This window comes from Poecile atricapillus, chromosome 1 (genome assembly GCF_030490865.1).
Source record: "Poecile atricapillus isolate bPoeAtr1 chromosome 1, bPoeAtr1.hap1, whole genome shotgun sequence".
NCBI classification, from domain to species: Eukaryota; Metazoa; Chordata; class Aves; order Passeriformes; family Paridae; genus Poecile; species Poecile atricapillus.
In genome coordinates, this window is record NC_081249.1 from 89627192 (window position 1) to 89651520 (window position 24329).

General features: G+C 43.0%; 1 protein-coding gene across 1 annotated transcript in view; it reads left to right on the forward strand.

The window, feature by feature from the left end:
* Positions 1 to 24329, forward strand: part of TBX15 (T-box transcription factor 15) — a 90679-nt gene that overhangs the window by 59772 nt on the left and 6578 nt on the right. The window contains exons 3-7 of the mRNA XM_058849973.1: positions 2366 to 2467; positions 4210 to 4381; positions 4737 to 4904; positions 8314 to 8378; positions 15213 to 15310. Coding sequence (XP_058705956.1) covers positions 2366 to 2467; positions 4210 to 4381; positions 4737 to 4904; positions 8314 to 8378; positions 15213 to 15310 — 605 coding nt within the window. The remainder of the gene's footprint in view (positions 1 to 2365; positions 2468 to 4209; positions 4382 to 4736; positions 4905 to 8313; positions 8379 to 15212; positions 15311 to 24329) is intronic.

Below are 24329 nucleotides of genomic sequence, written 5' to 3' on the forward strand. Positions count from 1 at the left end.
AGCCTGCTGAATGGTCTGTGGTAATCTTTTACAAGGTATTTCATAAGCAAACAACCCCACAGGCTATACTGCAACTTTACACGGGGCTGAAGATTTGGAGAGAGCTTCTTGGGACACACAGTGCATTCAATTTTCCCAACAGAGTGTGCAGACTTAGACCCAAAAAGACTCTGATTTAATCCTGAGTTTTTCATCAACCTCTGAAACATGACCTGCCTCTTTAGCTGCTCCCAAGCCACCTCTCTCTAATTAAAGAGAGCTGGACTGTAAAATGCCACATCCTGTACCCATTTGGCTTGGCAGATTTAATGAGCCATTGTGGCAGAAACAAGGTAATGCCCTCAAGCCATCGAAGACTAATCCATTATTCCTTCCTCACCTCCCCCCCAGTCATTCTACTAGCAAACTCACACCATCAGTTGCACAAATCGCTCTCTCCTTGAAGGGTTTCTGCAGACGATTTTTCTGACAGTTTTATGTCTCTCATAACTTGGGTTAGCTGTGCTGTGGCAGCTGCGGGGTGGTGCTCTCCCCACCCCCCACGATAAATGCCCTTTTCCAAAGCAGATGCAGTTACTAATAGGTCAGTCAGATCTTATCTTCTCAGTGTGGGCTGAAATAAAAGAGCTGTGGGTAGGGGCAAAGGCTGAGCATCAACTTCCTACTCCTTCGAACCCTCTTCTGCAAGTGGCTATGTGTGGCTTGGCTGGGAAAGAATGAAATAGATTCTCATGATCACATCCCTGTCGTGCAAAGTTTGAGAGATACTTCTGGAGATGTTGACACAATCTTTCCTGCTTTCTTCCTCCTCCTGCTGCATTCACTAGCAATACTTTGAGAAACAGAAATGTTGAAAGGAGAACTATATCTTTTTCTCTGCCATTTCACTTCTTCTCACTAAATAGAAGGGAAAGTGTCATGATGGTTTGTAGGGATGGCTCCTAGAAACATTTCTTGTACACTTTCCTACTATTTTGGCATTGTGATTTTAAATTGCCCTTTAATATCCTCCCTCCATCCGCATGCTTCCCTCCTGCAAGGATATGTCTACTTATCAGAAAGCAGAATATGATTTTGCATAAGCATCCAGTACTTTTTGGGGTTTCTCCTACCAAAGCTCTGTATTTTCTAGGCAGAAGTCATTCAGTTAACACCATCCTATAGGACCTCAGCTTAAGTTTTTCTCAGATAAAGGCTGAGAAGCCACTCGGCTAGAGCTCGGGTCTGAGTTAACAGTCAGTGAAACAATGCAGGGTTTCTTTCAGCGCTCTGCTCTGATTCCGGTGTTGCTAGAGTCCTTCTGCACCTCATTCAGTTCAGCTCCTTGGATTTTATGACGGTGTAAAAATACCACATTAGTTGCAAATATAATATGGCATAAGTAATTCCCTCAGCATGCTCTTTGAGGGAGGTGTAGAATAGAAATTGGTCTACTGGCCATCATAAAATTTTTAAGAAAGAGAAATTAGGCCATAGGCATACTAACACCAACATGCTTAAAGGTTGAAATTGTTCTGGTCTATTTTCTTCTGAAATAATTGCCTAGCTACAAACACTTCCACAACAGTGACTGTGCTTAGCAGAGCTTAACTTGTGCTCAGACAAGAAGAAAAAGGCTGGGAATTACTTCTCATTAGTGTAGAGTTCCATACCTTGTCTATCAGGAGAAAAGATAGATCTGGATCATATGGCTTAGAAAAGACAACATCTATTAAAAAGATTGCACAAAACACTACCAGGACTTCGAGGAAACCGTGACAATAATGCCAGTGTTTCTATTGAATATGAAATGCATTCCTAATAAGCAGATTAATTTGGGGAATGTTTTTTCTTAAGTAACTATAAACATGAGAATGAGAGGATCTTTCAGGATGATGTATTTGCTTTAAATATTACCTGAATGTTTTCAAACTCTATACTGAAATGTGGTATTCTAAAAAAAAAGAGAACTAAAATGATCCAGCATTTAATGGGATATGAGAGAAGGGTTACAAGTGTATGGCCAGTGGGAAAAACACAAGGTAAAAGGCACACTGCCCATCCTAAAAAAACCTTAGAGAGGATGATTTGTGTGAAGCGTAGCAGAACTGTCTGCTACGAACTGGGAACAGAGTGCTCGACTGTCAGTATTTTATCATTACTTACAGGTTGTTAGTGTGTTACCCCTTTTTCTAAATGAGAAAAATATTGAATATTCAAACCACTGCCAGCACAGTCTTTTCTACCCACACCAAGCCCAGAGGAGTCATGCCAAGGACTGGGCTGTGTAAAGTAGCATGCTTATGGTGCCAGAGAGAGGGGCAAGAAACCTCTTCAGCTTCCTTATTCACCATTTTCGTCATTATTTCTGTTCTTAATTTTCCAGGAGAATGTTTCCAGCCATGAGGGTGAAAATTACAGGCTTGGATCCCCACCAGCAGTATTATATTGCCATGGACATTGTCCCTGTGGATAACAAGAGATACAGGTAAGCTTTTCAGGGGCAGAGGTGGGAATCTCATAGCAACTTATTGTCAATGACACCTGCCATTTAATGACACCCACCATTGCAAAGGTGTGCTGGAGGAGACCCTGATGATTTACACCAACATAGCTGACTTGACCAGAATTTTTAGACACAAACCCAGAGTTTTAATACAATCTCTTGTACTTTTTGAATGAAATCTTTCTCTTTTCAAGTAGCAGTTTTCAATTGAGGAGATCTCTATCATGCATTTCGTGATTGACACGATCAGTAACAACTCTCTGAGGGAACCAATAACTGGAGGTACCAATGGGGGTCTGCAGCCCCTAAAACTACCTCAGCAAGAAAGGAATGGGCAAGGAGCAGCTGAACTAAGCCAGGCCCCTCAGGTCTGGCCTGAACTGGACTGGGTGATTTCTGTTTTAAAAGTGCTCACTGTCCAGCATAGCAGCCTCAGTGAATATTGATCCCTGACCTACAGTATGGAGTCACTGAGAAACTTTCCACTGCTGACTTAAAGACAGGAAGAAGAAATTTCTCTGATATTAATGGGCTTCTGATGTTAAAGAATACTCTGGAAAACTCATGAACCTCTGCATCTCAGAAAACTCTCCAGACTGACATTATTTATGTATTCTTATTAAAAGACCCCTGAGAGCAAGTCTTTTCTCCAGATAGTCTTGTTTGAACCACTTTTCAAGGATTCAGACTTGAACCTCTGCTTCAAATGCTAAATACTACATTTTTGCTCCCAAATTGTACAGAATTTTAATCAGGAAAATGCTTTTCCTGGGAAGCAGCAATATAGTGTTTGATACTCGGATGTTTTTCCTCTTATTTCTAAGAGTGTCGTTTTAACAACATTGACATTGAAAATACATTTATTTTCTTACCCTTCGTTTCTGTCCTTGTTAAGTTGCACAGCCACATAGAACAAACTAGCAGGAAAGGAAAAGACCCCTCTTTTTTTCTTTTTCCCCCCATTTCCTGTGAAAATACAAAAAATGAGTCACTGTTTATAGGTAAAGACTGAGACATCTTAGCAGAGACCTAAAGAGGGGTAGCACAGGGCAGAACTCAGAAGTGTCAGTGGAACTGTTTGTGAAATGCTTTAGAGGGAAGGAGCTGCAGGGCAGGAAAAAAAAAGTGTCTAGGCAAAGCTGTGGTAGAGAAATTTATGGCATATATAGGATGGCTAGATCAGGAACAAAAAAATGATTTTTCCCTCTAATCCCAGTGTATGTAACACTATATGGAATTTCCTGTTTTGCAACATTTCAAACCAGCAATTCTCTTTTATCAATTGTTTTAGCAGAATCCCTTGGATATTGCCCTTTCTGGGCGAAGCCAAATGTGTTTTCCAAAGTCTGGTATGAGATACAATGCAGATTTCCAGAAATTGCAGGATATTTATCAATATTTTCAGAGATTACTTTGTTTACCCATGTTTTACAGCCTCTTACTGTGGCTCAGAGAGGGTTAAGGAACTGAGAAGGCACATGTGGCAGAGTTTTACAGGGAAAATAACTGCAAGGTGGTTTTAATAAGAATTCAAGTCTGAACAAGTGGCTCAGGGGTAATCTGGCTTTCATTTAGAAGGTAGGAGGTTGCAATAAAGCACATTCTCCCCTGACTGCAAATGAGAGCTTGGGGTGCATGAGGGTGGCAGGGGAGGGGGAGCCCTGGATGTGTTCCTGCAGTGAGAGAGTAACAATCTCCTTTAGCCACCTACCCTCCTCTTTCAGGTACGTGTATCACAGCTCCAAGTGGATGGTGGCTGGCAACGCTGACTCCCCGGTGCCCCCGAGGGTTTACATCCACCCTGACTCCCTGGCTTCTGGAGACACCTGGATGAGGCAGGTGGTCAGTTTTGACAAGCTCAAGCTGACCAACAACGAGCTCGATGATCAAGGCCATGTAAGTTAGAAGTTAATCCTGGTGCCTGCTGTCCCAGCCTTGCTCCACTCAGACTTGAAAGGGTGCTGCTACTGCTTTGATGCTCCTGAGTCCTGTTGGGCACACGTGTCTGTGGCTGCTTCCAGATTTATGGAGGTTTTTTTGCTATTTCAGTGCTTTTCCTCAAAATGTTGCCTGACCCTATAAAGCACCTTTCTCTTTGCTCACAGCACAAACTTTGTCTCATACATGCTTGTAAGAAAAGGATCATTTCCTCCATATTAGTCCTTATTCCATCCCTGCTTTCTTGTACACCTGGATGTTGCATAGAATATTTTTTGGGAAAAATTTCCTTTTCCTTTTGTTTTCTTTTCAGATAATCTTACATTCAATGCATAAGTATCAGCCTCGTGTTCATGTCATCCGCAAGGATTTCAGCAGTGATCTTTCTCCTACAAAGCCAGTTCCTTCAGGAGATGGGGTGAAAACCTTCAATTTCCCTGAGACAGTTTTCACCACAGTGACAGCCTACCAAAATCAACAGGTAAATCCTTTGCGCTCCTTTTAAGTTGTGCATTCATAAAAATATTGGTGTGCTCTTTGTGACTGAGACACTAACTTCTCTGAGAAACATAGAAAAGTTGCACTTTACAAGCTAGAAAAGAAAATGCATGCTCTGGGGTATTGTGTAGACATGAGGTATCTAGCCAGGAAACCACCTTGAAGATGTAAAAGCTGTAGTTTTACTGTAAAATAAATAACTAGGATCAACTGTAAAGAGGTGCATTGTGTTCAAATTTCTTTGCTACCTCATGGTACAAAACTAGAGTATCCTGTCCTCACTATCATTTTAAGGCAGTGCAGATATTCTGGATCAGTTATCTTAGAGACAAAGCAGTTGGGTTTTTTATAGTAGTGAAGGAAAAAGTTTTGAAGAAGCCAAATCTCATCAGTTTGTTGACAAAATAAGCCTTTGAATGCATGTATTGCCTATAAAGCGAAATTCTCATGCATGAATGTCCTGAGGGATAGGGGTCAGGTAAGGAGTTAAGTTATACACCTGAAATTCAGGAAAGTAAACGTCCAGCTCTGCAAGGAGATGGTCAATAGCATCTCCTGGGAGCCTGCCCTTAGGAACAGAGACGGCAGATCTTTAAGGAAGTCGACCATACAGGAAAACAGCTAGCAACCCCCAGGAGCCAGAAATCAGACAAGGAAGTCAAAAGAGTAGAGGCCTGCTGGGCAAACCAAAAGGAAAGGAACAAATGGACAGGCAGTGGAAACAAAGACAGGTACCCTGGGTAGGGTTTGGAAGAAGAAGGCCATGGCAAAGTTGCAAAGAACAACAAGGAGGGCTTCTACAGGTAAGTTAAATAGAAAAGGAAGGTTGAAGAAGATGTACCTCCCCCTGATAAACAATGCTGGAAAACTGGTAACAACTGATGAGAAGGCCAAGGTGCTTAACAACCTTTTTGCCTTAGTCTTCAAGTGAAAGAGTCATCTCTTCTCATACCTCATCAGAGGATGGACAGCAGGATGACTGGGTAAGCAAATGCTTCCCACTGTAAGTAAGGATCAGTAGAGAAGGCTTTGGGGTGACCTAACTGCAGCTTTCCAGTACCAGAAGGGAGCCTACAAAAAAGATGGAGAGACCTTTTACAAGGGCACGTAGCGACAGGATAAGGAGGAATGGTTTCAAACTGGAAGAAAGAAGGTTTAGACTAGATATTAAGAAGGAATTCTTTACTGTGATGATGATGAGGCACTGGTACATGTTGCCTAGAGAAGCTGTGGGTGTCCCATCCCTGGAAGTGTTCAAGGCCAGGCTGGATGGGACTTTGAGCAACCTGGCCTGGTGGAAGGTGTCCCTGTTCATGGCAGGTGGGTTTGAACAAGATGATCTTTGTGGTTCCTTCCAACCAAACCATTCTGTGATTTTATGATAATTTGTGTTTGATTTGGGTCTTGCATAGTTCCCAGTGATGACACTTAGTATTGAATTTAGATACCATAAGGAAAATATGTTGCTGCAGCAGGATTCTTTCTCTAGGGACCTTGACTTTGTTTGTGATATACCCTTTTCTTAAGCTAGACTTTATTTAGCATTTATGGACTGAAGGAAAGACCCATATTAAATCAACTTAAAGCAGATTGCGATATTAAACCATTTTTAACAATTGTGAATTCTAACAATTTACTGAAATGTTATAGAGTTTTTTTTATTTTGCAACATGTAAGAGAGCACATGTGCAAACAGTGTTCCCAAGACTGCCTCTTTTTCTTCCCATGACTCCCAACTTTTTTCCTCATTCTGGTCCCCTCGAGCTGACTTAAATAGCAATCCAAAAATGGATCAAAAATATTGCAACACACTGGTGGGTTTGCTATCATTGCAGTATGGGAAATTTCCTGTCCCCCGTGCCTGAATGCAGATACTCCACAAATCTTAACTGGGGATCAGACAAGGAGAGAGGATAGGGAAAGGAGAAGAAATGTCAGGAAATAAGCCTGTCATTCTTCCTTAATGACCAAACTTATAATTACACAGGGAGAGAGATGCTAAAATAGGGATCCCTTAGCATGATAAGCCACCTCACTGTAAAGAAATGCTGACATTTCTGTTTCTCTGAATTCCAAATGTTTGGGGATTTTGTTAAAAAAAAAAATATGGGGGACACAATCACATTTTTATAATACCAGTAAGGAGATTCTGGTGGGCTGGAGAAACCTTTTCATTAAAACCAAATTTAAATCCCCTGAATCTGCCTGCATGCCCTCCAGTGGCTGCAGAGCTTTGCCTTACTGGGGGAAGCGTCTCTGGAAACAATTGTAAAATGTTAGCAAATCCACCACAGGGATTCCCTCTGCTGTAATTCCATCCTCCACAGAACATATCTGTCTCTGTACACACAAGTCCCAGGACAGCTGCAAAGTCAGGCTAGCGGAAATTAAGTTCACAAATTAAGCTTCTGCAAAAATAGGAGCTGCATTCCAGATCTGAGGTTAATATCCAGAGTAAGGGCTTGGTTCTGACAGAAGCAAAACACCTGCAAATCCCCTTCAGATCAGACTGTATTAAACTAGTCCCTTTTGAGCAGTTTCAGCAAAACCACCTCAAATTTGGTAGGATCTGGAGATCTCACTCTCCTTTCATTCCAACATAGAATCTCTAGGACAAGCTGAGGCTGGCAGAGGGAAGCTGTTGTGCTACACCAGGTTGTGGAATAGCCAACAGGGAGTATATAATACCACAGGCTGCAAGGTCAAAATCCCAGTGTTATACTCCATATTTACCAACATGGAATTCCTGCTTTAAAATAAAGCACGAAGGAAGATTCCTCCAAAGCACTCAGTCTGGCTGTTACCTCCTTTATTTACAGGAGGAAAAAAACCCCAAAAATGAAAAAAAATGTAATTTCCAGACCAGAAAACTCTCGAGGATTACTCAGACGCTGACTAGAACAACTTGTCTGTGTGACTGGGTGGCCACCTGACATCTTTGGGGGCTGTAGCCTGTGTTTTGCTTGGCCTTCTCTCTTCAGCGTTGTTTGAAGGTTCATGAGTTGCATCCAGCTGCTGGATATCTGCTGTGTTGAGGCTGAGATAACTCAGATAGCAGCCAAATTTGAGCAGTGCGCCTGCTTCCCAAATCACATGGCCACTGAAAAATTTCAGCTCCTGGTGTGCTTCTCCTTCAGGAGCAGATTCTCAGCCCCAGCACTGTGCTAAGTTTCCTAATGCCACCACAATTTCTGTCTCCAGTGCCATTTTTTATAAGCAGGTTATCTGTTCATGGATAATGGAAGGGCAAATCTAACAGAGGTCTGGGGAAATAAGTATGAAAGATCATTGTAAAGGTGGTTTGGGCAAGAATGGTAACAATCCATATTTTTCATTTGTTCAAAGAAAAAGAGTTGAAGATATCAACTAATTCTCTTTTTCTTCCTTTTTAGATCACCAGATTAAAAATTGACAGAAACCCCTTTGCCAAAGGTTTCAGAGATTCTGGGAGAAACAGGTAACAGAAGCTTGTTTGTGTTTCCTCGCTGATCTCTTTCCTCCTTTCCCTGATGAGTGCACAGGGCATATGTCTGAGGTTGAGAAAGGCAATATCTTTTTTTATTAAAGCAAAGAACAGAGATAAATTTATAAATAATTTATATTTATAAAATTTGTAAATAAAGAATAACTATTCTTTATTACAGGTAGGTTGGCTGAAGGGCATTTTTAAACTTTAATTTTCACAGGAAGTGACAAAACTTGGAGTGCAAATGCTTGCTTTATGTTAGAAGAAAAAACTAGTTTCCCGTAGGTGTGCAGGATAAAAGTGCAGAAATATTCTAGTTTCAGATAATTTAAATTTTTCTCCAGCAATGTCCAACTGTTTCACTTTGACTGTGTTGCTTAATTTTGTCATGATTTTTATAGAAAAATTAAGTAGAACACCTTAAATATTGTTTAGAAGAAATTATATTTTAACAGCAGAGTAGTTAAAATGGAGCTTTAATCAATCCTCCCATTGTATTAGAAAAAGACATTAGAGTTATCAAAAAAGAGTAAGAAAATTCAAAAAATATTTCAGCTTTTTCTGCCGTCATGAATCCTGCAGCAGGATGTGCAGATCTAAATATTTCAGATCTAAATGATGTAGGTATCCTTTAAATCAGTGTAACAAAGGCTTTAAACCTTAATTATACAATTAGACATATATGACTACGTTACAAGAAGCCTGGGGCTGTAAAGCAAAGCTCTGAGTGTGCAGACCAGAGCAAAAGTTGTGTGCATAGCCCTCATTTGCTGTCCCCATGGGCACTGTAATTCAGTTTTACTTGCATGCTCCTGTTGTGTGTGTTTACCAGGACTGCTGTCTCCTTCGTGAGGAGGTTTGGTAAGGTCACTGCTCATGAATGGGCAACTGCCCTGTGTTCTCCACCACTCTCTTTAGTGGTTCACTCTCCATGATCACAAAGAAGACATTTAACTGACCTAGAGACTTCTGAGCTCAGCCCCTCTGCTCTCATCTTACTGAAGTTAGGCGTAAAGATGTTGCCACTCTCATTTAATCCCCGCTGTGATCATCAGCTCTCCTTGAGGCATATGTGACTGTTTTTCTGCTCCCCCTCTGCTGTGTGGGGAAAGCAGTGTGTGTCCTGGGTATGAGACCTTCCCTGTGTGCACAGATACAGCTGCGCTGGGGGCTGGGTTTGGGAGAGGGATTGATGCAGTTCCAGGTACATGGTGGGCTATATTAATGTGGAAGGCATTAATAAGGTCCTAGCTCAGTGAATTTGGACAGTTTCCTGAAAAGGTTGGGAATTACTGATCTTTGTAGCTCATTGATTTAAGAAAGGGCAGGAAATTGCTACACGGCTGCAGCTGTGGGGAGGGCTCAGTAAGGCTCTCTGCTGATGTAAAGAGGAATTAAAATCTTTAAGGTATTACACATCAAAGGGAGCAGCCTGAGGCTTTAGGAAGAAAAAAACAGGCAAAGGTATTTGCAAGCATATATAGCAGTCAGGCGCCTGCCTCACAAGCAGGGGTCTGCCTGCAGTTGCACTGCTGTTGTCAGCTAGGGGAGGACACGAATGCTCAGCTGCCTCCTTCCCACAGGACACATACACAGATATTCCCATAGGAGGGAGGAAGGCATTGAAGTCCAAGCTGTGTATGGAAAGGACTCTCCAAATGGGAGTTTTCTAAACTGTGTTGGATGGCTTTTCTCTCCCTTGTGAATTTGTAATCTCATTAGGATCAAAAAACAATTGTGATACTCTGCAACTTCCCACGTCCTTCCCACACAGCTTCGGTCAACTGCAGCGCATCAGACTGTGGCTGGAGAAGGTCCCACTGGAAATGTAGGTCTCCTTTGCAACAGAAATGGGTAATTTGAAGAAGGGCCATTTGTGAATCAGGCAAGTGAGTGGTATATGGTCAAGAGGTTATGTAAAAGGTCTTAAAAGAAAAAAATTAAAAACAAAGGTATGGAAGTAGCAAGAGACACAGAATTCTGAGGCAGCTCTAGGACATCCTATTCCAGTGACATTGGATACTAACTCAGAGCCATGGTTAGAGTTTGCCAGAAAATGATGGAGGAAAGAACTCCCAGGGAAAAAGCAAATCATGGTGAAAAAAAAGGGATTCTTAAGCCGCTTCTTTCCTAGGACATTTCCTTTCTGCTTTATGTTGAGGCTCTTCCATTAAATGGAAATGGATATTTTTCCTCCACTTATTTATTGTTAGTGCTTCACACTTGTCTCCTGCTGCAGAAATTATGGAGGTGACTGTTGTTTTTTAAACAAGCTTCCATTTCATCCCTTTCACTTCCACCAGCTTGCAGCCTCCCGCTTTATTTCCTTATGACTGTGGTCTCCCTTCATCTGCAAGAGACTGCTAAAACCCTGCTACTCTGGGGACACCCATCATGATGTGACTGACTGTACACATATGGGGGAGAAATCTTTACCCAGATACTCTCTTGGATCTCTTTCAGTTATTTTCATGAGTGTCTCTCTCCAGACCTTACTGCCTCAGTCTTTGAGCTAGGAGGAGGAGCACTGAGGTGTTTCAGAGGGAAAGATGGGAACAGCCCAGCAGCTTGCTGATGTTTTGCAGTCTTGGAGCACTCAATGTTAAGTAATGGTGTTCAGGAATCTCACCATCAGCCTTGCTGGATTGCAGAGGTAGCATGTGTTTGAAGGCCAAGTCTTAGATCCTGTTTATTAGAGATTCCCATTACCTGATTTTTGGGCCTTTTTCACTTTTCACAAAAGCATATGAAATATTTGTAGAAATGCAACAAGAGAAGTTCCTGATGTTGAAAGTTTCCTGGTGGTGAGGGGATACTCACATAATGTATGAATAAGGCAGGCTATTACTTGGTTGCTTTCCTGAACTTCAAGAGATTGAGAAACCAGTTTTTGACATATGGAACTCAGCTAGCCAAATGTTTTGGTGGTGAGGGTGCAGGTTTAATGCCACAGAGATTATTTTTAGAGACTGGGTAAAGTTCATCTGACAGTGGGATGCTTGCAGGAGCTCCTTATCCAAGAGGAAGCCAGAAGGGGCAACAGTCAGGAAACTCAACAGGGGGATGGAAGAAAAAACCCCTAGGCTGAAGGAAAAACAGCACTTTCCTTTCAGATGTGGGCAGCTGAGGTGAATAAAAGTTGTTTGTGTTGGAAATGCGCTTTGAGCTTTTGTCTAGGATAAGAGAGCCAGGAGAGCACTTGGAGCCAATTGTTTGGCTTCCCCAGCAAACAATGAAATGATGTCCTGAATCCTATGTGCAGTGGGAATGGCAAGACCAGCCATATGGGATGGATTATGGAGGTGCACAGATAGCTCGTTTCATTTTTCAGACAATGGAACTGTTTCATTTATTGCCTATTATTAAAATTTTATAGTACTAAAAATAAAAGAATGAATGAAAAAGAGAGGGCAAATTTTGGATACCTTTTAAAGGACTGACCTTATTAAAAAAATGCTGGCAGTGAGACCTCTTCTGATACTTTTTTTTTTTACTTCCTTCATAAAGATGGTGTGAGAGGGAAGGGTTTATGACCTGATAGATAGTTTGAAGTTAATTTTTCAGTGCGGTTCTTTGGAAGAGAAAGTAGATGCCACATGGATACTGTTCAGCACACTTGGTACCAGCAACCCTCAGGAAAGGCTCTCCAAATTTCCTGACATTTCAGAAATGCTGAAAACAATTATTTTTTTGGTCAGCATTTATTATTGTCCCAAAATGTCTCTTCATTGGCCAGGTGGGGATTCTTTTCCGTGTTAGTGTGTGGAACACGCACACAATGGCACTCCAGTTTTTCTGCTGACTAGCAGAGCACACCAATGTCATAAACTGCTATGGGAGAGACATATTATTATTTGATTGACAGGGGTTAAATTTCTTGATTCCCACCTCATCACCTAAACATTTTCTTTCAAAAATAGGAATGCATCACAGACAGAAGAAAGGCTGGGGATAGGGTTGTAAAATCAGTACACAAAGGTGGTGTGCTTTCTCACCAAGAGCTGTTTTTAGCATGACTGCATATTTTTCTAATGCAAGACTCCATATGTACTGTGGTAGGTGTCTAGCAGGTTAGCATGCAAAGCTGCTGTCTCATGGATCTTCTCTGACACCTGGAAAGATGTGAAAATTCAGTAAGGATGTGTTCTGCTTAGAAGCTATTTCAAAAACACCTACAACATTTTTTTTGCACGGAGAAAAAGGGCTCCAAAAAACAGAAACCAAAGATAAAAAAAAGAAAAAGAAAAAAAAAAAAAGAAACCCACAAATGAACTGGAAAAAAGGTTGGTCTAGTATCTAGAGGCTTGAATGTGTGCGTAGGAGAAGTGGACGTAAGTTTGAGCTCTGTCACCCACATGCTCAGAGAGGATGTTTTATACACATGTTCAACACATGCAAACTTGTGGGGAGTAAAGGACTCACATTTGGGGTAGGAAGAGCCAGCTGTGGAGTTTGACATTTATTCTTCAGGTACCTGTGACACCACGCTGGCCTTGGCATGGCAGGGCTAGGCCACAGTGCTGCTGCCAGCACTCACAATGTGGAAAGGGAAGGGTGACAGGAGCTGTGTTCACAGCAAGGGGGCTGTTGTAGAACTGCTCCCCTGGAGCAGGAGGAGGTAGGTCCCTGTTGGTGTTGGCATCTTTCCTTTCCCTGACACACAGGGCAGGAATAGAGCAGCTTTACAAGCTGCTCTGGCACTCCCAGTGCTGCCATTTACCCTCTATCAGCTCACGGACACAGTCAGGTCCAATCCTTGAAAGAAGTATATTATTCCTGATTAACTGATTAATTATTTATTCTTTTTATTATGGCCTGGCTATTCTCTTTTTTTTTCCCTTTTCTTTTAGAAGTAGAAATTACATGGTGCCTGTGAGAACTGTATTGTTACAGGGGAAAGTGTTGGATGGAGAACTAGAAACTTTGAATCATGAGTCAATTGCTGAGCTGATAATGATGTAGGCTCCAGGGAGGGGCTGGGGTAATAGCTTTAGTCTGCTTTTAGTGTCTCCATGAGCCACCTCTCATTAGGGACAGGATTTTACTGGAAGGGAGTTGTGAGACCAGAGCTAGAAGCCCAGTGCTGGTGCAGAGTGGGGTTGTGTACCTGGGGATCTGATGACTGAGCCAGCCTGTGTGCCCACCGATTCCAGTAAGCTGGCCTCCCTGCTTCCCCATACGATCCTGTGGCAGACACAGAGCAGCTGGAGTAGCACAGCTGGAACTTTCAGTCTGCATTTCTGTTATATGACGTGGTCCTAATCACCAAGGCAGGTCCTTTCAACAGCAGGTCTGGTTGCATTGCAACTTGCTCAGGGCATTTTATGCCCCCTGGATATACAGAACCAGAAAGTCTTCCCTCAGTGTTTGGGCTGGGGATCGTTTCAGTAGGCTGCATTCTCTTCCTGGCTGTGTGTGTCGAGAAGCAGATGGAGTCTGAACATGTGTGACTTTCACACACAGGGAGCAGAGGAAATCCTGGGGGTGGTACTGGTACTCAAAGGGCAGCTTTTGCACAAAGAGCCCAGATTAGCTGATGGGTTCAAATTCTGCCCTGCCTTGTTGCCTCTGAGCTCCATGAGCTGGCAGAGGCCACTGTATTAACCAAATAGTTTTGTTGTAATGTGCTCAGCACTAGTGTGAGACTGCTATGCAGAGATGTCTTCTGTTTCTACTTCTAACAGCTTAGCAGCTAATAAACACCATGCAACAACCTCTCTTCTAAACCTCCTCTTAAAATACAGAGTTTGGTTTGCCAACTCCAATGTATTTAAAGCATCCAAGCTTCCGGGGAGACTTTGGAAAGTTAACTGAGTGAGTGGAGGCACGTGCAGAAAGACATTTTCAGAAGCAAAAGGCAGCTCCAGTGTCAGCTCAACATCTGATGAGAGGCTCTGGGGATGTTGTGCCTTTTGCATTGAAAGGGGATATGTTCTCACATTTGATGAAGAATCTCTACTGGTATTCAGTCAGTGCAAGGGCTGTAACCTACTGTGGGAAAACAGACAGGGGAAGGTGAGGAATGGGGAACAGAATGGTGTGCAACTTCCACTGAGGAGAACTTTTCCTGGGAAGGAACTCCAGTGGATTTGATAATACTCCTATGTCCTCACTGAGCCCATGGTGCTAAGAGACTTCCAGCAGAGCTAGGAGTTTGTGGTGACAACAAGAACAAATCTGAGACCCGAGCCCTTCAAAAAGAAAAATTCTCACTCAGTTTCTGTCTTTTTCTCTTTGATATGTCTTTGTGGTGAGTTAGGGACCCAAAGCAGATATAACACTGATCTTTTAGAAAGAGCATTTTATGCATTTCTAGTAAAAGTCCAAAACCAAGAAGATTCCCTTTTCAATGGCTTCTCGGAGCACTTGGGAACAGTGTCCAGCACTGTGAAGTGACAGGGAAAGGCAATTCTCAAAATCTCTCTGATTCCATAGACTGAATCCCAGGCCTCCTTTATTTGCATGACGGGTTACATCCAAAAAGTGTGGAGGGCCACTCAATGAAAAATTAAGTATGCCTTGAGGAGCTGAAAATTGTGTGTCCCCTGAAAAGCAGACAGAAGGCTTGAGATTCTTGCTAGAAAGGAAAAAGGCATTGAGAGACTGTTAGGAGCTTTTGAAATCCTGGGCTGGGGAAATTTCATTTTACTCTCGTGGTCAGCACCTGTGCAGGAAGGCTCACTTGAGGAATTCACAGATGCCAAGGTGACCTTTCAGTGGCCACTGGCAGCCTGCCAAGCTGGTCAGAGCCTTCTTTCCTCAGTGCCTGTATTCCCCAGCTGACTGATGTTCTTATTCACTCCTTGTTTCCTTTCCTTTCCACAGGACGGGGCTGGAGGCCATCATGGAGACCTATGCCTTCTGGAGGCCCCCCGTGCGCACTCTCACCTTTGAAGATTTCACCACCATGCAGAAGCAGCAAGGTGAGCAAACAAAGAGGTTGCAAAGACCTGTAGAAAGAGCAGGAGAAGAGGGCATAAAAGCAGCAAAAGAAATGCATATGCACTTTGCTGTGTGTCCAGCGACTGGAATGGGGTTGTCACACACATTGTTGAGCTCTTGGCTGAAGTGAGAGGACACAGAGCAGAGGTGGATGGGAACAGTGGGTAAGCCATGCCTTATGAGATGCAATGGAACTGCTTGGGTTCCCTGGTCTCCCCAGAACTGGAGTCCTAAGAGCTAGAAGGAGGAGAAGGAAGGACTGTAGGTTGGGCAAACCAGCCCAAGTACATAGCATGAGTTAAATGTGAAGAGAGCACAGAAAGGCTGAGGAAATGCTCAACCATGTCAGACACATTGTTCTCCATTTACAGTTTACATTTGCCATTTGTGTGCAAACACAAGGGGAAGGGGGGGTTTGCCCTCTGGAAGCTTTAGGAGACTAAGAATGTGTCTCCCTTTGGGGTCATGCTACCTTGATTTCAAAACCCAGTGGCCTCGCTGGAGACACTTTCTGCTGGTAAGAATCTGGGAGGAATTATTGGATAGGCCAAGTGTTCATGCTGTGTCTTTTCATAGCTTCTGCCCTTTGCATATCTTGTTTGTTAAGTAGGGCTTTCATCTCTAGTTTCAGGCCATGTTGCTATTTTGCTTTTTGCAGTGGTAGGTCTTTCCCATTCACTTTAGTGCAGCTATTTCTAGTTAAAAACAGTGATCACTGAGAAAGAGATATCAAGGCACCAGCCTGATACTTTTTTTTATTTTATTCCAATGTATATGCAAGAAAATAAATAATTCAAAATGGTGTTCAAATGTGACGCCAGCAAAGTTAAACAATCAAAACCAAATGCCTGCCCTGTGTAGCAGATTCTCACATTCAAGCCTCTCGCATTCAAGCTTGACATCAGCCCCAAAACTTCCTTCCAGATCTTGAATCTGCCTGGGGATGGTGTGTTCTTCTCCAGATGCAGGGAAGCAGTGGTTGGGTTGGCTGTTGGGGCTGCCCATCCTCAAAACAGAATCAGAAGGGCGTCCAGCAGAGGAATCTCTTCTTCTTTGTTGACTCTCCCCCATGCCAGCTCCACATGCAACACCCCAGGGCCCAGGTCACCTGCTAAAGAATTTTTCTGATGGCACAGCACAGGAGTAGGACAGAGCACACTCCAGCCAGCTCTGTTAGACTCCCCATGCATGGTCTTCACTTGACCACCCAACTCTTCTTGAATACCACAGCATGGGGCAGGAGAGATTTTGCACAAGCTCAGGGTTTTGTGTTGAGGATCACTCGTGCTGGGGAACGTGGTCAGAGATGGGTTAAAGCAGGGATTTAGAAATGTTTTCATCACCCACCTAAATAGAAACATAACAGCCTCTCCTCCTGGTCACAGTCACTGAAGCAGCCTCTCTCCAATGTCTCACCCCCTGTTCGGGCTCGCCTGCCTCCCTCCCCTCAGTTATCAGATAACATCCTAGTGGCAAGTCCAACTATTGCTTACGTGGTAAGGTAATATTAGGAAAGGAAAATATTTAATGTATTTTTAGCTTGTTATAGTATAGTTTGGCAGCTGAAAAACCAGGAAGCAAGCCAGGAAGCATACCCTGTAACCCACAGGCCCTGTGCAGACCACCACCACTGCACCAGAGACAATAAAGCCTAGGGCATCCCTTAACTGTAGCTGTGCTCACAGGTTGATCTCAAAACCTAACAATTCATTACAAAAGGGTTTTTGAGCTCTGCATTGAGCCATGTGAAATAATAATAATAATAATGTTCATCTCTCCAGTAATTGCTGTAACAAGCTGACCCCTGGACTAAAAAGTAGGTGCAAAGCTAAGGTACAAACATGCTCTATTTTAATTTCTGGCTGCTGGGACAGCCCCCAAAGGCAAGGACAAACATGCTGGTATGGGGTCCTTAGAACTGCTGGCACAAAGAGCAAAAAATGCTGAGGTGGCTTTAAGCCACATGTCATTCCTCCCTCCAAATGTAAGACAGTGAGGACATATCGTGCCCACACCTCTTTGTCTCCTTGCTTTCAAGCACATGAACTGGGTGGCAGGTGAGTAAATCACTGCTGTTTAAGAGCTGAAATCAGCATAATCTATTGAACCTCAGATCCTCTGAGACTTTACATGGATGTGACTTGCCCCAGAGTTTCCTCTTCTCCCCCATCTGGAGCTTCAGTGCTCTGAGCTGCATGGTGTCATCTCATATCCTTGCATATTTATGAATTAGAATCTTTCAGGTTTTTTGGTTTTTTGGGGTTTTTTTTGATGAACTGATACTTTAATTCTAGATCCTGCTGGTTTCATCAAAGCTGGGTGAATATGTGACATTTCTGAATAAACATTTGAGGAAATGCAAGCTTTCCTTTTATCCCCTGAAATGTTTGTTGGGAAATTGCATGGCGTGTTACAGGAGACTTTTGGGAGTAGATGTGTCCACTGCAGCTAAAGAGGATGAGTGAATTCTTACTGCAAAGAGACAAGATGAGGGCAGAAAGAGTGGCCACGTGCCTAGGACTGATAAGGAGCAGGCCATGGTTGTCCAGCCCGTGAGGAGAGAGAAAATAGTACTAAAATAAGATTCTGATTATGGTGATAGGAAAAAATACAGTAGGTTCCAGTTACAGGAAGTTTAAGGACGTGCTGTAACTGTTTCCCTGTAGGAAATGTGGAATTCAGTTTTGATTTTCTAGAGTCGGATCCATCCTACTGTAATAGGAAAAATAACATTTTCTGTTATCAGAAACAGCATCAGCAGCATAAATATGGTGTCTTCCTTGCTTTCAAGCTAAATTTTTCTGTGCTATGGATTTCTATAGATTTTAGCTTTTCTTTTGTCACTTGGTAATATTTTTCATTAAATAAAAGTGCTACCTGACTTTTCCAAGATACTTTTGTCTATCAAATCCAACTGAATTATTTGGCCAGATTAGAGATTTGACTGCTAAAAATAACTGTATAGATGTGATGATTTTTTTGGAGAGCGTTTAATTTACTGCCATATGTGCCAATTTGGAAAAGTTAGCGTGTATTCTGAAATGAGGAGCTGTCTCATCTCATAGCTGATAGCTCCAGTAAGGACAATCCCAGTATTACTCTGCAGAGTCTGGTTCCAGCACTAATTTATCCGGAGCTAAATGAATTAATGCAGTTCCTAAGAGGTACAGATCCTGAAAATATTGCAAAATATATATACTGTCAGTAGTGATGGGGACAAAGGTAGCAAGGGCAATAGAGATTGTTTGGTAACCTGCGAGCATGCAAACATGCTTCAGTCAAGAGACTAAGTTTTCTGCTCTAACTAAATGTTTATCCCGTTTTGTGGGGACAAATTTCTTCTCACCCACCTTCTTCATACATTCAATTGTTTTACAGGTTTTTATCTCCCCCTTCTGTGCCTCTCAAAGTGAATAGCACCAATTGTTTAATTTCTCTTTTAGTGGGAACTTTTCCAGGTTCTTAATCATTTCTTTAAACACAAGTCTGCACAGAGTATTCCAGACACATCCATGTGATACAATTATCTAAAGACATTACAATTTTTTCCACATTATCCTTTGTGCCATTCGACCTGCATCTTAGTGCTCCGCTCATTTGTTTGGCCCAAGCTTTATGTGGAGCAAGGGCTACACCGACACACCAAAATCGATACTTGGTGTGCTGGATGCAGCTGTTTCATGCAGGGATTGAATAACTTTCTAATCTGCACAATGATAGGTTTCAGCTGGCACGCAAACTGGAGAGTTTGATGTCGCACCCAGCTGCAGATGCCTGGTGCAGCTGAATCTCATGGTCCATGAGCTTGAATTGCACATGTTCCCATTGAAGGGCAGCACATCAACAAGTCCCTGCAGGTCTGTGACCTGAGTGGTCACCATGTTGTCCTATCAAGGGAAAGAACATGCTGCTTCTGTTAGTGAAATCCCCTGGCTTGAGAACAAAACCTCTCTTTTGGAGTGCATAATCCAAAAGTATCCGCAGCTTCGCAAGAGTGAACACCACGCTGGACAGCAATCACAGCAGATCTGCAGCCAGTTTTGAAAGAAAGAACTTCCCCCCCGAGAAAAACCTTTGCACGAAATGCTCCAAAAATGGGAATCCAGGAGCAGGGGACCTTCTGGGGAGCAGTATCACCCACACTGCAGTCTGTGCTGCTAGTGAGAAAGGAGGCTTGGGGTTATTGAATGCATATGGCAGTGAGACGTGCGGAAAGCCAAGACTCTATTAAAGTCTTTAATTGGAATATATTTTCAAAATTTAGATTGAACCTCATCCAGATTCTCATTATTAAAAATTTGTGGCTCAGTTTCTTGATTTTAAAAGGGAACATAAAAAGAAAAAAAGAGGGAGAGGAAAAAAGAAAATCAGAGTTCCAGTAACTCTGCATTATGTCACTAAGAGTAAAAAGAGCTATTGCTGGCTCATTTGTGATATCCAATTTCCCACAGGATCTTGTGATGAGCAGATCACTATCAGTGACTGTAAGTTTTGCGAGAACATACGAGATTAAAAAGGCACTGGGGCAATATTAAAGAGTGGTCAGTATCTAATTCCTCCTACTAAAGCTGATGACTTATCAAGGAGTGAAATCAAAGGTACCCTTGCAGCTGGTAGGAAGAAGCACCTCTGAAGCAGAATTTCAGGACCAAGTTGAGTCACATGCTATGATCTGTCACTAGGCTTGCAGTACATAAAAATTCCCTTCATCATTAAATTGCTGTTTTGACACATGCATACCAAATCCACAAGAGTCAAACATCTTGAACTTGACTGGTCAGCTCTCAAGGCAGCTTTCCTTTCAAATGGGCTCTTTTCTTGAATAAGAGCTTTTGCCAGGAACTCCACCAAAGGGTAGACACAGTAGATTTAACCACTTCTTTATCAGCTTGAGCATCTGCATTGATCGTGGACTGGAGGTAGAGACTAGAGAGTCCACCTCTCAGAGGGTCTGAAAAATTGGCATTAATGGTTCCTGAGATTAGCAAGGATACTGGAGGGAATAGGGGTGTGTTCCTCGCCGTAAGACAGCTGGTGCTATCTCTAGAGCAGCATGCATGTACAAACTGATTGAGTACAGGTCCTACTCTCTCCTTCTGAGAGGGGATTATCTTAACCCTGCAGTCTTCTGTCAAAAGGACAGGCACAAAAAGCTCCCTCTCCTCGGTGTGGAAGAGATTCCAACTTCTCATTTACTGCTGGAAGGGAACAATGTTTTCTTGCAGTAACGATGTTTCCAGACAGACCCTAAGTCTGCAGGGGCTACCAGCAGATGCCAGACAGATACCCTGAGCTGAGGTGTTGCTGCTTTTCCAGCTTCTCTGTCTGTAAACATTACCCTTTCTGGGCAGGCATCACTTCTGTCTTGCCAAAGTTTGTCTGTTCTGCCTGTAACTTATTCAGTATAATACTCTTCCCCCATGGAAGAGCTGCTCTGACTGCACCCATATGAAAAAAAAATTCCTGAATACACAAATGTGTACTGGTGTCAAGTGGAAGGAAGACAGCCCTCCAGAACTTCATCTGAAGGCAGCACAGGTGCCTGGAAGCAGGAAGAAGTAAATAACTGCTAAGATCCATTCAGCTTTATCTGATATCCTAGATCCCAAAATCAGCGTCTCCCAAAAGAGTGGTGCTGCTTTTGCCAAGGGAGGTTGAACCACCTACAAATTCATCTGACTGGCCCCTTGCCTCCCAAAGGTAGCCATCTGTTCTGTCAGCAATGGCACCAGGATAAACTGGATGCTGCTTCCCTTTCGAAAACAATTGTAAACAGTCTAGGCTACTGGCAGAGGTCAGAGAGCTGGGTGTGGACTCAATTATCTGCTTGATTCTTTTGACCTTGAAGAGAAGATTGGAAACAGAGAGGCTGTTGCCACAGCTATTGGGATCAAGTGCTGGTTTCTGCTACATGCTTCAAATGGCTCATAGATTGCCTCATTTAAACAAAGCACCGGGGAACAAACTGTTCCAGCTTCTTCTAGGTTGAGCTGCAGTTTTCCTTTAGAGAAAGGGCAACAAAACAAAAGTTTCTTCACTGGAAATTAAAATGCCCTCCCAGATGTGACACAGAAAAGTGGAAGTCAAAGTCTGTGCCACTTCCTGATGACCTGAAAGAAGCCTGAAGTGCGCTGTTACTCCAGAGGTGTTTACCCTGAGTTCCAGTGACTGAAGCCTAAGTCTCTGTTACCTGATGAGTGGTGATCAGATTTCACATGAATGACTAGAGGTGGGGAATGATACTTTTAAGATCTGCAGTCTCCTAAGAGTAGTACATAATTTTCTTATTACTAGAAAATTACCTTTTCCTTGAACTTGCCACAGTACTTTGATGTTTTTCCTCAGCTGGTGCTCTGGATATGGATGGGAATGGAAATCACATATCCTGAATCATATTTTTTGTCCACATTAGAAAAAAAGGGTTGGTTTTTACCATTAGATCTTGAAAACATTTTATCTTGGAGGATGACCGAAGCAAGTTTTATCTCTAACTTTCTGACTGCTCAGTTTGTCTTGCAGAAATTTGTAAGATGTAAAGGGAAGTAAAGTGTTATTCTGAGTTGTTCTAGATCTACCATTAATTCCAATGATTCTTGTACTTTGAGGCAAATTTATTAAAAAAGTCCTTCTCTATAATTTACTAACCTTAAACAAAATTTCCTGTTATTCCTCACTTTTGTGCCATACAGTACATACTTTCCCCCTTAAATCTATTGCAGTGATTATCTTTTTTTTTAATGTACTCTGTGAGCTGTATCCCAAAGAACTACAAAGCACTCTTTATGTTTCCTTTACAACCCAGCAACTTGGCATGCAATAGGTTTTGAGTCTCATTTGGGCCTTTTAAAGATTTTACCAGCGGATTCATAATTTGATAATTGGCCAAGGGCTCTAGAGAGAAAAAAGGCAGCTACACTGTGTGAAGAGAGAAATGGCTCTCATTCCCATGAAAGTGGGAAGTTTTCATTCCTAAAAATAGGGAAGGAGGGAAGAGAGAGTCCAGCATGTCACAGACCAGGTGGCCCTGCACTTTCTTAGTGAGAAGACAAGGAACAGGCATCAAAGCCATTTAGTTTTCCAAGGTGGTGAAGAGGGAACTCAGAGGGGTAGTAACGGCGAATCTTTCAGTCCTTCTGAAGGTTTTAGGTTTGAATTTTGGAAAGCAAGGAATGAGAGCAGAGACCTTGGGCTGCCAGTTGTACTTGCAAGGAAAAAGTTGCCATGGTAGGTGAGAGCAGAAGTGACACCTGATATTGTGGCATTCAGATGTCTGAAGACATCAAGCAGGACTGAGGCATGTGCTGCTTGGAGCAGAAATGGATCCAGGTTTGTGCTACGCCTGGCTCCAAAAGGACATGAGATCAGATAGTTACAGTGGCACACTCTGGCCTCATAATCTATCAGTCAGACCACCTGGCAATCTGCACAAACCCTCCCTCCTGGCCTCATTACTCCCTCGGATTCCCATGCTTGGGCAATTAACAAATTTGAATTTTATTCAGTGACTAAAGGTGAAGTAACTTGGAAGGCAGAGAGTGCATTTCATATGCCACACTTAGTGTGCATGTGTGTACACTTGCACTGAATGGAAATGGGATTTAACTTTTTGTTCAATTTTGTTTTCCTGCTTGCATGCCATTACATTTATTTACTGTTGTGTCCGAGAATAGAACACTGCAAAACGCTGGTAAGAGCTGCTCTTTCCCGTGCTTTATAAGACTCTGTACATATATGTCCAAGACTGTAGAGTCCTCACAAAACCCAGACCTTTCAGAAGTGACCTGGAGTACATCTGCATGGACAGGCTCCTCTGTGCTCCTTGCTGGCCAGACACATGCCAGCTCCTGGCCAGCTCCATTTGGAAAGCTGGAGAGTTGCATTATCATGGCTCTGTGCCCATGTGAATATAAACAATCTCTCAGGAGGCCTTATTTCCTGAAGTTAAGTGCCAGGAGGAGAGTTGTGAGCCAGGAGAATGACTAGTGGCCACGGCCCCTTTTTCCTGCACCCCCAGGTGCTAGGACACATGCCTATCACATGATGAAGGTGCCAACATCTTGGGCAGGTGTCAGAAGAAGGGCTGTTGCTCCACCAGGAGATGCATAGGTGAGATTGTGCACCTCTCAATCAGGTCCTGTTCACATGTGGAGGTGGAAGGAGATGGCCTGGCTGAGGCTGTGGGCTGGACACTGTCCTGTGGGCTCCGCACAGCTTCCAGGGCTGGCCATGCTGACCCCGAAGTTTGTGTCTGGCCAACAGCTAAACTAGCTTGTAAGTGGGAGTGGGCTAAGCCCTCTGAGAAGCACTTGCACTCAAAGAATAACTTTGTGCTGCCTGACTCATCAAAACCTAAAATATTAAGACAAACCACCTTGCTGTTCCCATCCTTGTTAGAAAGTAAGGGACAAACTCCAAGGACATGCAGCCACATCTGTTGCAATGTGACAGGGAATACCAGGTCACCCGTGTGTGACACCAGCCATGCTGAGAACTGCAGGCTGTGACCAAGTTTCCCAAACTTCTCTAAAGCTCTTGTCTGTCTGGTGAGACTGCCATTGCACAGGATATGACATTCAAGCTCAGGTATGTTGTGCTGACGGCCGCTCTGCACTGAGCAAGGACTTCAAGGACCAAGAGGTTTGTATGGAGGCACTGCAGGTGATGGTAGCATCCAATGCCTGGAAACATTAGCCTGGAAAATATACTGCAGTGGAGTCCAAAGTTTGATTTATGTGCACCTTTCAGATAAAGGAGGTTGGATAAGTTGTGGGTCAAGTGAATAGTATGGTGTCATTTGTAAGAGAGATCCCAGAAAATTTTCCATGCACAATTGCCTCAGACTCCCTTGGCACTGATGCTCTCCCCACTATCTTGCTGCTGCCAGAAAGCTCCTTTGGCTAATGCTGGCTGCTGGCAGATGTGCTTTCCATCTACACTCTATGTGACCTGCCTTCTGTGGAAGAGGTCCCTGTAGCATTTCGGTTGTCTTGGCATGCTGAA